Source organism: Haliaeetus albicilla, chromosome 29 (genome assembly GCF_947461875.1).
Source record: "Haliaeetus albicilla chromosome 29, bHalAlb1.1, whole genome shotgun sequence".
Lineage (NCBI taxonomy): Eukaryota > Metazoa > Chordata > Aves > Accipitriformes > Accipitridae > Haliaeetus > Haliaeetus albicilla.
Genome location: NC_091511.1, coordinates 5,105,684 through 5,117,609, shown reverse-complemented (window position 1 = coordinate 5,117,609; position 11,926 = coordinate 5,105,684). Strand labels below are relative to the sequence as shown.

The 11,926-nt window shown below is 70.0% G+C and overlaps 2 protein-coding genes across 3 annotated transcripts; one reads left to right on the top strand and one right to left on the bottom strand.

Moving 5' to 3' along the window:
* Positions 1-5,778: 5,778 nt before the first annotated feature.
* HAUS7 (HAUS augmin like complex subunit 7) lies at positions 5,779-9,925 on the bottom strand. 2 transcript variants are annotated; one of them, XM_069774283.1, is made up of 10 exons: positions 9,303-9,925; positions 8,201-8,316; positions 8,044-8,111; positions 7,896-7,957; positions 7,702-7,799; positions 7,463-7,597; positions 7,299-7,377; positions 7,006-7,218; positions 6,224-6,305; positions 5,779-5,990 (listed from the first exon to the last, which is right to left on the bottom strand). In XM_069774283.1, exons 1-10 carry the CDS (start codon positions 9,915-9,917, stop codon positions 5,920-5,922), a joined length of 1,539 nt encoding a protein of 512 aa, XP_069630384.1. In that variant the 5' UTR covers positions 9,918-9,925; the 3' UTR covers positions 5,779-5,919. The 2 variants fall into 2 exon arrangements, with proteins under 2 accessions (XP_069630384.1, XP_069630385.1); XM_069774284.1 differs by having other exon boundaries at positions 7,299-7,374.
* Positions 9,916-11,895, top strand: CCNQ (cyclin Q). Its single transcript, XM_069773889.1, has 5 exons — positions 9,916-9,925; positions 10,015-10,201; positions 10,552-10,684; positions 11,435-11,662; positions 11,755-11,895. The coding sequence occupies exons 1-5, from the start codon at positions 9,916-9,918 to the stop codon at positions 11,893-11,895; spliced, it is 699 nt and encodes a 232-aa protein (XP_069629990.1).
* The last annotated feature ends 31 nt before the right edge of the window (positions 11,896-11,926 follow it).

Below are 11,926 nucleotides of genomic sequence, written 5' to 3'. Positions count from 1 at the left end.
CCACATTGGGGGACCCCCCCCGTGCACCCCTATAGGGGACCCCTCCACTCAGGAGGACCCACTCGCTAGACCCCGCGGTAGGCACCCACCGCTGAACCCCCAAATCAGGACCCCCACCTTGAGGGACACCCCCACGCACCCCTGTTCACGGGCCAACCATCGCATCCCTATACGGGAACCCCCACATCGGGACCCCCCCACATCGGGACCCCCCCGCTGCACCCCTGTCCGAGTCCCCTATTTAGGGGGCCCCCCCCGTGCACCCCTATCTAGGGCACCCCCAGAAGCCCCCCGTTAAGGCACTCCTGGTACCACCCCTGTTTGAGACCCCCCCAGTGCCCCCGGACTTTAGGGGGGCCCCCCAGGGCACCCTAATTTGGGGAGACCCCGGCTCACGGTAACACCCTCACCAGTCCCCAAATGGGGGGGGGACAAGTAGGGACAGCCACGCCCTGCCATGCCCCCCACTGTCACCCGGGGACACCCCCCAGTCTCGGGGGGGCCCTGTCACACCCTGACACGCCCCATGGGGGGATCCCCCCCCCCCGCTGCAATCTCAAAGAGGGGTCCCCAGGCCCCCAAAATGCTCCCCAGGCCCCCAAAAGCAGGCTGCTCCCCAGACACGGGGGTCCCCGGATCCTCCCGGGGGTCCCCCAGCCCCATCCAGGGCGGGTTCTCCTCATGACACCCCCGAGCGGGTCCCTCAAGGGGGTCCCCAGACCCCAAAAGCGGGGTCCCCCCCTTCCTCCCCCCACAGCGGGGTCCCCAGATCCTCGCAGGGGTGTCCCCCAGTGACAGTAAGGGGGGGTCTCCCCTCAGCATCCCTCAGACCCCCAAAAGCGGGGTCCCCCCCCTTGCTGTCCCCACAGAGGGGTCCCCAGACCCCTGCAGGGGGGTCCCCCAGCCCCATTAAGAGCGTATTCTCCTAATAACAACCCCCGGGGCTCCCTCACAGAGCCCCCCCGAACCCAAAAAGCGGGGTCCCTGCCGTTCCCCCCCCACAGGGGGGTCCCTCAGCCCCATTAAGAGGGGGTTCTCCTCACGACAACCCCCGGCACTCCCTCAGAGAGCCCCCCCAACCCCCAAAAGAGGGGTCCCCCCCCTTTCTCCCCCCACAGGGGGGTCCCCCAGCCCCATGAAGAGAGTGTTCTCCTCACTACAACCCCCGGGGCTCCCTCACGGAGCTCCTCCGACCCCAAAAAGCGGGGTCCCCCCCTTGCTGTCCCCACAGGGGGGGTCCCCCAGCCCCATTAACAGGGGGTTCTCCTCAAAACAACCCCCGGCATTCCCTCAGAGAGCCCCCCCCGACCCCCAAAAGCAGGGTCCCCCCCTTTCTCCCCTCACAGGAAGGTCCCCAGACCCCCACAGTGGGGTCCCCCAGCCCCATTAAGAGGGGGTTCTCCTCACGACAACCACAGGGGCTCCCTCACAGAGCCCCCCCGAACCCAAAAACAGGGGTCCCCCCCTTTCTCTCCCCACAGGAGGGTCCCCCAGCCCCATTAAGAGAGTGTTCTCCTCATGACAACCCCCGGTGCTCCCTCACAGAGCCCCCCCGAACCCAAAAAGCGGGGTCCCTCCCTTGCTGTCCCCACAGGGGGGTCCCCCAGCCTTATTAAGAGGCGGTTCTCCTCACGACAACCCCTGGCCGCTCCCTTAGAGGCTCCCTCAGACCCCAAAAAGTGGGGTCCCTGCCTTTCTCTCCCCACAGGAGGGTCCCCCAGCCCCATTAAGAGAGTGTTCTCCTCATGACAACCCCCGGGGGCTGCCTCAGAGAGCCCCTCCAACCCCCAAAAGAGGGGTCTCCCCCTTGCTGTCCCCACAGGGGGGTCCCCCAGCCCCATGAAGAGGGGGTTCTCCTCACGACAACCCCCGGTGCTCCCTCAGAGAGCCCCCCGACCCCAAAAAGTGGGGTCCCTGCCTTTGCTGTCCCCACAGGGGTGTCCCCCAGACCCATTAAGAGAGGGTTCTCCTCACGACAACCCCTGGCCGCTCCCTTAGAGGCTCCCTCAGACCCCAAAAAGTGGGGTCCCTGCCTTTGCTGTCCCCACAGGGGGGTCCCCCAGCCCCATGAAGAGGGGGTTCTCCTCACGACAACCCCCGGCGCTCCCTCAGAGAGCCCCCCCGACCCCCAAAAAGCGGTCTGCCGTCCCCCCGGGGGACGACGACGTGCGTTTCTCCTCACGCCGCCCCCTCCCCACGCCACCCCGCATCCCCGCGCTCACCGGAGCGGCACCGGTCGGGGGGGGTCTGGAGGGGGGCCGGGCCGGGCCGGGAGCAGCCGCCGGAGCCGGAGCCGGGTCAGGAGCAGCCGATGGAGCCGCGGCCGCCGCGCGGGTGGCGGTTGCCGGGGGGGCGCGCGGCGCGCGCGGAGCCTTAATTGGTAACGGGCGGCGGGAGCCCCGCCCCCCCGGCGGGGGGGGGTGGGGGGGGCGAGGGAGGGAGGGGGGGGCGGCCGGGGGGGGCCTGTGGGGTCCCCCATAGGGAGGGATGGGGACCCCATGGGGCCGGGGGGAGCCTGTAGGGGCAGTGCGGGGGGGGTACAGGGATGCTCTGGGGCAGTAAAGGGGCTCTATGGGGTCCTGGGGGGGGACACGGGACCTATAGAGATCCTATAGAGCAGTAAAGGGGCTCTATGGGGTCCTGGGGGGGGGACACGGGACCTATAGAGATCCTATAGAGCAGTAAAGGGGCTCTATGGGGCCCTGGGGGGGGACACGGGACCTATAGAGATCCTATAGAGCAGTAAAGGGGCTCTATGGGGTCCTGGGGGGGGACACGGGACCTATAGAGATCCTATAGAGCAGTAAAGGGGCTCTATGGGGTCCTGGGGGGGGACACGGGACCTATAGAGATCCTATAGAGCAGTAAAGGGGCTCTATGGGGTCCTGGGGGGGGGACACGGGACCTATAGAGATCCTATAGAGCAGTAAAGGGGCTCTATGGGGTCCTGGGGGGGGGACACGGGACCTATAGAGATCCTATAGAGCAGTAAAGGGGCTCTATGGGGTCCTGGGGGGGGGACACGGGACCTATAGAGATCCTATAGAGCAGTAAAGGGGCTCTATGGGGTCCTGGGGGGGGGACACGGGACCTATAGAGATCTTATAGAGCAGTAAAGGGGCTCTATGGGGTCCTGGGGGGGGGACACGGGACCTATAGAGATCCTATAGAGCAGTAAAGGGGCTCTATGGGGTCCTGGGGGGGGACACGGGACCTACAGAGATCCTATAGAGCAGTAAAGGGGCTCTATGGGGTCCTATGGAGGGGGGGTGGACCTATAGGGATGCTATAGAGCAGTAAAGGGGCTCTATGGGGTCCTGGGGGGGGACATGGGACCTATAGAGATCCTATAGAGCAGTAAAGGGGCTCTATGGGGCCCTGGGGGGGACACACAGGACCTGTAGAGATCGTATAGGGCAGTAAAGGGGCTCTATGGGGTCCTATGGAGAAGAGGGGACCTATAGAGACCCTATAGGGCAGTAAAGGGGCTCTGTGGGGCCCTATAGGGATGCTCTGGGGCAGTAAAGGGGCTGTATGGGGTCCTATGGAGGGGGGGACACCTATAGAGATCCTATAGGGCAGTAAAGGGGCTCTCTGGGGTCCTATAGGGATGCTCTGGGGCAGTAAAGGGGGTCTATGGGGTCCTATGGAGGGGGGGACACCTACAGAGATCCTATAGGGCAGTAAAGGGGCTCTATGGGGTTCTATGGAGGGGGGGTGGATCTATAGGGATGCTATAGAGCAGTAAAGGGGGTCTATGGGGTCCCTATGGAGAGGAGGGGACCTATAGAGACCCCATGGGGTAGAACAGGGGCTCTATGGAAAAGGGGACCTGTAGGGATGCTCTGGGTCAGAACAGGGGCTCTATTGGCCCTATGGAGATGAGGGGGACCTATAGAGACCCCATGGGGCAGTAAAGGGGCTCTGTGGAAAACGGGGACCTGTAGGGATGCTCTGGGGCAGAACAGGGGCTCTATGGGGTCCTGTGGAGAAGAGGAGGACCTATAGAGACCCCATAGGGCAGTAAAGAGGCTCTATGGGGTCCTATGAAGAAGGGGGGACCTATAGGGATGCTATAGGGCAGGATAGGGGCTCTAGGGGTCCCTATGGAGAAGGTGGGACCTATAGGGATGCTCTGGGGCAGAACAGAGGTTCTATGGGGTCCCTATGGAGAGGAGGGGGACCTATAGAGACTCCATGGGGCAGGGTAGGGGCTCCAGGGGACCCTATGCAGAAGGGGGGACCTGTAGGGATGCTCTGGGGCAGAACAGGGGCTCTATGGGGTCTCTGTGGAGAAGGGGGGACTCATAGAGACCCCACGGGGCAGGATAGGGGCTCCAGGGGACCCTATGGAGAAGGGGGGACCACAGGGACTCTATAGGGCAGAACTGGAGCCCTATAGGGTAGGGGGACCCATGGAGATTCCCCTGGGACCCACAGAGGGGCTCTAGGGAAGGAAGGGCCCGCGGGGCCGCCGTGGGGCAGAACGGGGGCCCTATGGGGCAGGAGGGGGCCCACGGGGACCCTATAGGGCTCTATAGGACTGGGCCCCCCCCAGCCCTTTGGGGTCAGGAAATGAGGCAGCGCCGGAAGCGGCTGCTCCAGCCGGGGCTCCCGATAGCACCGGGGGCTCGTTATCGGGGGGCTCGTTACCGGGGGGGTCATTACCGGGGGCCTCCACGGCAGTTCGTGTTCAAAGCCGCGGCGCAGGAGTTCGGGGGGTGTCTCTGTGCACAGGAGCATCCTCGCACACGCGTGTCCCTCGCACGGGGATCCCGGCACGCGTGTTACACGCCTGTGCGGGCTGCCGCGCCGCTTGCACACGTGCAAACACGTGTTGCACACTCTGCGTGGGGCCTTGGGCCGCTGCCACACGTGCAAACACGCGTGTTACCGGCCCGCGCGTGGGTCACACTTTGCTCCCGTAGGTGCGAGCGTACACGTTACGTGCCTGTGCGCGGCACCAGCTCGTTCCCACGCGTGCAAATCCGTGTTACAGGCCTGCGGGTGGGCATCGTGTCGATCTCACACGTGCGAACACGCGTGTTACCCGTGCGAGGAGCCACGTTGCCTCCACACATACAAACACGTGTGTTACATGGCTGTGCGCGCCCCGTGTTGCTTCCCCGCGTACGGACACACGAGTTACACGTCTGCGCGGGGGGGTCGCATCCCTCCCACACGTACAAGCACGCGTGTGACACGCCTGCTGCGCACACAGACGTGTTACCTGCCTGCACAGGGCTTCGGGAGCCTGGCGGGGGGGGGATTAGGGGGCACAGGGAGGGCATTTACCCCCCCAGGGGTTTTGGGGGGCCGCGGGGGGGGGGTTTGGGGGCCGGGCTGGCTCCGTCCCGATGATCTCACCCCCGCAGGAATCTGGGGGGGGTGTGGGGGGGGGCAGGGACGTCATTGAGAAATACCAGGTGGGGGTGGGGAGCCCCGGACGCCTGGGTTCTTTGGGGGGGGGTAAGGGGGGGGGAATGGGGCGGCACTGGGACGCCTGGGTGCTCTGTGGGGTCAGCCCCCCCCTCCAGGGGCAGGAATTCATCCCCCGGAGCTGAGTCACGGCGGGTTCGGTGTAAACACGGCCCCGACCCTGGCGCTCCTTCCATATAGGGCCCGAAAACGCGCCGGCCCCCCCCCCTCAACTCCCCCCCCCTTGACGAAAATAGAACCCAGGCGTCCGGGCGGCCCCTCGGGACCCCCCCACTCCCGCCCCACGGCGTACGCCTGGAGTCCTGCGCCCCGTCCCCCCTTAATTAGCAGCAATTAGCATTGCTCTGCGTGTCTTTAATCCACTTATAGCCCCCCCCCCCCCCAAATCCAGGTGCAGTGAGGGAGGGGGACACCCCGAATCTGCATCCCCCCCCCCCAGCAGTGCAACGAACCCAGACGTCCAGGCGGGGGGGGTGTGTGTCAGTCCTTGGGGGGGCCCCCGGCTTTGGGGACGTCCTGGAAGCGCTGCTGCAGGGCGGCCACCCGCGTCTCTGTGGGGAAAAGGGGGGGGCGGTCAGGGGTGGCACCCCAAAAAACGGCACCCCCCCACCTGACAGAGACCCCCCCGATTCCCAGAGGTGCCCCCCCCAGCCCCAGACTTCCCCCCCCAATCCCAAAAGTACCCCCTCAAGACCCTGGAGACCCCCCCCAACCCCCCTCCAGCACCCCAAAAGACCCCCCCAAGTCCCCCCGGGTAGGTTTTGGGGTACCCCCCCCCACTCACCCATTGCCCGGTGCCGGCCCCCCCCCGCCAGCCGCATCACCTCCGCCGCCGTGTCACCCAGCTGAGCCACCGCCTCCAGGCTCTGGGGGGGGTGTGTGTGAACGGGGGGGGCCGTGGGGTGCCAGCACCCCCAGGACACCCCCCCAAACCCCCTCCATGGGGCACGAGGACCCCCAAACCCCCCCAAGGGGAGGAAGGACCCCCCAATCCCTTACACGGAGCCCACAGAGCCCCCCAGTACCCTCCCTGTAGGGCCCAGAGACCCCAGGGTGCTGCTTGCCCCCCCCCATGGGGCCCAGGGACCATCCCCGCCCCCCCGAACACCTCCACATAGGGCCCAGGGCACCCCAACACCCCCCACCACACCCATGGGACCCCAAACCCTCGCTGTGGGGGCCAGGGAACCCCCGACGCCCTCCTGTGGGGCCCAAATGCTGCTGGGGACCCCCCCCAGGTCTCTGTGGGACACAGGTGCCCCCCCAAAAGCTTCCTGTGGGGCCCAGAGACCCCCCCAATCCCCTATGGCTTTCGGAGGGCCCCCCAACACTCTCTCATGGGGCCCAGGGACCCCCCGATATACTCTTGTGGGGCCCAGGGACCCCCCAAAGGCCCTGTGGGACCCCCCAGCAATCCCATATAGGGCACAGGAACCCCCCCCAAGATCTTCCTGTGGCGCCCAGGGACCCCCCCAAACCACCCAACCCAGGGTGCCCCACGTTTGGGGGCCCGGACCCCCCCCCCCAACCAGCAGCCGCGGGGTGCCCCAGGCTGCCCCCCCCCACCTGCATGAGCTGCTGCAGGCCCTGACAGACGGGGGGGGCCAGGGGGCCGCAGGGGGCGAGGGTGGGGGGTGCCCCCGAGCCCAGGGCCCCCCAGGGGTCCTGCAGCTCCACCGCCCCAAAAGCCGTCGCCAGGGCGGCGAGGTCGCGCCCCGCCACCCTCAGGGTGGGCAGGACGGGGGGGGCCGGGCCCGACGACCCCCCCAGCTCCGGGTTCTGTGGGAGAGAGGCGTCAGAAGGGACCCTGAGGGGGGGGTGAGGGTCCGCACCCCCTCCCCGGGGAGCCCCGGCCTCACCTGCGCCTCCAGCAGCTCCAGGTGCCGCCGCGCCGCCCCCAGAGCCGCATCCAGCTCCGGTCCTGAGGGACGGGGTCTCCTGGGGGGGGCGGGGGGGTCAGTGCCGGCCACCTGGGACCCCCCCCCCGGGGGGGAGGGCAGCTCCCGGGGTCCCCCGTACCCACCTGGGCGGGGGGGGGCTGTCGTAGCCGTCAGAGATAAGCAGCGGAGGAGGGGAGGGGGGGTTCAGGGCCGCCATCCCTTCGGGGGTCTCCAGCACCTCGTGCAGGAAGCGGGCGGTGCGCTGCAGGGTGTTGTACCTGGGGGGGGGAAGGGGGGGGCAGCCGGCAGTCTGGGTCCCCAGAGGGGGGGCTGGGTCCCCAAGGGTGGGGGGCAGCGGGAGCCCGGTGGGGGGGATCCCTACCTGCCGTCGGGGGAGCCGTTGCCTTCGTTTTCCGGCGGGGGGGCTGCGTCCAGCAGGTCCCTGATGAACTCCAGCTGCTGCTCGGGGGGGGCCGTGCCCTGGTGGGGGGGGCAGGGGTGAGCCCCCCCAAAAAGCCCCAGACCCCCCTTACACTCCCCAACCCCCTGATCTGCCCCCCCCCCCCCAGCTCTCACCTCCACCAGCGCCATGTCGTCAGGCCGGCACAGCATCAGCTGCGCTCCCAGTTTGGCCAGTTCTGGAGGAGAAAGGGCACTGGTTGAACTGGGAAAAAGGCACAGGGGCTCCCTGGCAGAGGGGGGGGGTGTCGGGGGGGGGTCCTACCTCGAAGCCGGGCGTCCTTGGGGCCATACCGGAGGGCGTCCAGGCGGGCGGCGAGGTGGGGGTGCACCCTGCAAGGGGCGTCGAGGGGGAGGCGGGTGAGGATGGGGGGCACGGGGGGGTGGGGGGTGGTGGGGACAGGGACCCCCCCCCGCGGTACCGGGAGCAGACCCACTCCAGCAGGGCCAGGCGCTGGGCCGAGGGGGTGCAGAGCAGCCGCAGGGCCTCGGCCGGCTCCAGCGGGACCACCGGCGCGACGGTGGGGCACGACAGCGCCTATGGGGGGGGGGGGAGGCTGTCAGGGACCCCCCCCGGGGGGTGGGGGGGGTGGCTGGAGTTCCGTGGGGCTGCCACGGCCCTGACCGCCCCCCTCCCCCCCCAGTACCAGGACCCCCCTGAGGCAACCGGAGCCCCCCCCCGAGGTACTAGGACCCCCCTGAGGTACCAGCCCCCCACCCCGAGGTAATTGGACCCCCCCTGAGGTACCGGCGTCCCCCTCCCGGAGGTAATGGCCCCCCCCGAGGTACTGGGGTCCCCCTCCCTCGCTGCCTCCGAGGTAATGGGACCCCCTGCGAAGTAATCGGACCCCCCCGAGGTACTGGGACCCCCCCAAGGTACTGGGGTCCCCCTCCTTCACCCCCCCTGAGGTAACAGGACTCCCCCTGAGGTACAGGGACCCCCCTCCTTCACCCCCCCTGAGGTAACGGGACCCCCCCCAAGGTACCAGGGTCCCCCTCCCTCGCCCCCCCTGAGGTAACGGGCCCCCCCTGAGGTAACCGGACCCCCCCTGAGGTAACGATCCCTCCTGAGGTACCGGGGTCCCCCTCCCTCGCCCCTCCTGAGGTAACGGGACCCCCCCCGAGGTACCGATCCCCTTTGAGGTACCGGGGTCCCCCTCCTTCGGCCCCCCCGAGGTATCGGAGCCCCCCCTGGGGTACCGGGACCCCCCCGAGGTACCGGGGTCCCCCTCCCTCGCCCCTCCTGAGGTAACGGGACCCCCCCCTGAGGTAATGAGACCCCCCTCTGAAGTAATGAGACCCCCCCCGAGGTACCGATCCCCCTTGAGGTACCGGGACCCCCCCGAGGTACCGGGGTCCCCCTCCCTCGCCCCCCCCGAGGTAACGACACCCCCCCCCGAGGTACCGATCCCCCTTGAGGTACCAGGGTCCGCCTCCCTCGCTCCCCCCTGAGGTAATGGGACCCCCCCTGGGCTAATGGGACCCCCCCTGAGGTAACGGGCCCCCCCCGGGCCCCGCCGCCACCTCGAGCCGCTCCAGCGTTGCCGCCGCCGCCGCCTCCGCCATTTCCCGCCCTGAGCGAGCCGCCCCTCGCCGATTGGCCGCCGCCGCGCCGCCTCGCCCGCTGATTGGCCGGAGTCGCCGAGGGGGGACGACACACCCCCGCCCACTAGGAGCGCCTGCGCAGTCCCCGCCTTCCCCTCCTCTCTCTCTCTCTCCCACGCCCGCCCCCCGGCTGCCATTGGCCAGCGCGCCCACCCCGCCGAGGCCAATCGGGAGGCTTCCCGCCCTGCCGTCCGCGCTCCGGCTCCGCCTCTCTCTCTCCCTCTCGGCCAATAGGAGCGGGCGGAGCGGCGGCGTCTGCGCGGAGAGGTCCCGCCCCCGGAAGTGCTTGGGCCGCACCGGGGCCGCCGCTGCCGCCGCCACCGGGTCCCCGCGGCCGCCGACGGGTGAGGCGGCACCGGTCGCTTGGTCAACCGCGGGGCGGGCGGTGGGGGGGAGGGAAAGGATCGTGCGTGACGCCACCGTCCCCCTTCCCCTCCCGCAGGCCGCCATGGCGCTGGAGCCGGCGGAGGCGCGGGGGGCCCGGCCGGGGGTGGCCGAGGCCCGCGCCCGCTTCCGCGTCGCCCGTTTCATCATGGAGGCCGGTAAGGACCGGGGGGGGGGGGGGGGGGGGAAGGCAGGGTGGGCCCCGCCGCCGCGTGACGTCACGCTGACGCCACGCCGCCGGCCCTAGGCGTCAAGCTGGGCCTGGGCTCGGTGGCGCTGGCCACGGCGTGCGCCGCCTTCCACCGCTTCTCGCGGGCCGTGGGCCCGGCCGCCCCCCACGACCCCCACCTGGTGGCGGCCGCCGCTCTCTTCCTGGCGGGCAAGGCGCAGGGCACGCCCCTGCGCGCGCGCGACGTCCTCAACGTGGCGCACAGGTACGGACACGCCCACCACCCCACCCCTCCCCTCCCGAGGCCACGCCTCCCCCGCCGCGGCCACGCCCCCGACCCTCTTCACCCCGCCCTCGGGACACCCGCGGCCCCGCCCACCCGCGCCCCAACCTCCTCCTCCCCCCCCCCCCCCCGGAGCCCTCCAATAACCCCCCCCGGGACCCCCCCCCTTCCCCCAAACCCCCCCCCCCGAGCCCCCAGCACCCCCCACCACCACCTCAGGGTGCCCCAAGACCCCCCCCCCATGCTCCGGGACACCCCCAAATCCCCCCCCCCCGCGCCCCCACCCCGAGGGGAGCCCCCGCGCCCCCAGCGGCGTGGCCGTGCCCCCCCAGGTGCCTGCACCCCGGGCAGCCCCCCCCGGGGCTGGACGGGGGGTTCTGGGGGCTGCGGGACAGCCTGCTGCAGTGCGAGCTCCTGCTGCTGCGCGTCCTCCGCTTCCGCGTCCCCGTCGCCCACCCCCACAAGGTGAGACCCCCCCCCCCGAAATCCTCCCTAAGCACCCACCGGCTCCCCGGGACGGTGGGTGCGCCCCCCCCCCCAATCACCCTGCACCCTCGTGGGACCCCGGGGCACCTCTAGGTGTCCCCCCCCAACCCCAATAAGCCTTGGGGGGACCCCCAGAGACCCCTCCTGGCCCCCCAAAAGCCCTCGGGAGCACCTATGGGACCCCCCCCCATCCCCTTAGGGACTCCCCATACTCCTGGAACCCCACCCCCCACCCCATGGGACCCTCTGGGACCCCCCCCCCCCCCCCAGCCCTAGGGATCCCCATGGGACCCCCCTATACCTCTGGGGACCCCCCCCATGCCCCATGGGACCCCCTGGGACCCCCCCACACCCCAAAGGACACCATGGGATCCCCATGGGACCCCCCTATACCTCTGGGACCCCCCCCATGCCCCATGGGGGACCCCCCCACACCCCAAAGGACACCAAGAGACCCTCTGGGACCCCCCCCATGCCCCATGGGACCCCCCCCACACCCCAAAGGACACCAAGAGACCCTCTGGGACCCCCCCCATGCCCCATGGGACCCCCCCAGCCCTCAGGATCCCACCCCCCCTATACCTCTGGGGACCCCCCCAGCCCTCAGGATCCCACCCCCCCTATACCTCTGGGGACCCCCCCAGCCCTCAGGATCCCCATGGGACCCCCCCCTCTCCCCCAGGAGGATCCCTAACCCCCCCCTCCCCTTTTCCTCTCCCCCCCCCGCAGTACCTGCTGCAGTACCTGCTGGCCCTGGGGCGCTGGGGGCGGCGGGGGGGGGGGGGCTGGGGGCACCCCCGGGTGCCGGGGGTCTCCTGGGCGCTGGTGCGGGACGGGGCGGCGGGGGGGCTGGGGCTGCGCCACCCCCCCCAGCACCTGGCGGCCGCCGCTCTCCACCTGGCCCTGGCCCTCTGCGGCCGACCGGCCCCCCCGGGGACCCCCCCGCGATGGTGGCAGGTAAGAGCGGGGGGGGGGACACGACTTGGGGGAGGGGGTCTCCCAGGGGTGCCGGGGGGGGGTAACGGGGTCTGTGTCGTGCCCCCCCCCAGGTGCTGAGCCCGGGGCTGGGCCCGGAGGAGCTGGAGGAGATCGTGCGGGAGCTGCTGGGGCTCTACGGCCTCGACACCCAGGTGGGGGGCGACGACGACCCCCCCCGCGCCCCCCCCGGCCTGCAGCCGCTCCTTCCGTAACGTCTTTTAATGACCGCCGGCCCCGCGGGGG

Bases quoted from the DNA above. Each gene is read 5' to 3' on its own strand.
- CCNQ (XM_069773889.1), top strand. The intron at 10,685-11,434 runs GTGAGACCCCCC...CCCCCCCCGCAG, and splicing joins CCGTCGCCCACCCCCACAAG to TACCTGCTGCAGTACCTGCT. The intron at 11,663-11,754 runs GTAAGAGCGGGG...GCCCCCCCCCAG, and splicing joins CCCCCCCGCGATGGTGGCAG to GTGCTGAGCCCGGGGCTGGG.
- HAUS7 (XM_069774283.1), bottom strand. From the start codon at position 9,917: ATGATGAAACGGGCGACGCGGAAGCGGGCGCGGGCCTCGGCCACCCCC. The intron at 8,112-8,200 runs GTACCGCGGGGG...CGCCCCTTGCAG, and splicing joins CTGGAGTGGGTCTGCTCCCG to GGTGCACCCCCACCTCGCCG. The intron at 7,800-7,895 runs GTGAGAGCTGGG...CCCCCCCACCAG, and splicing joins ACGACATGGCGCTGGTGGAG to GGCACGGCCCCCCCCGAGCA.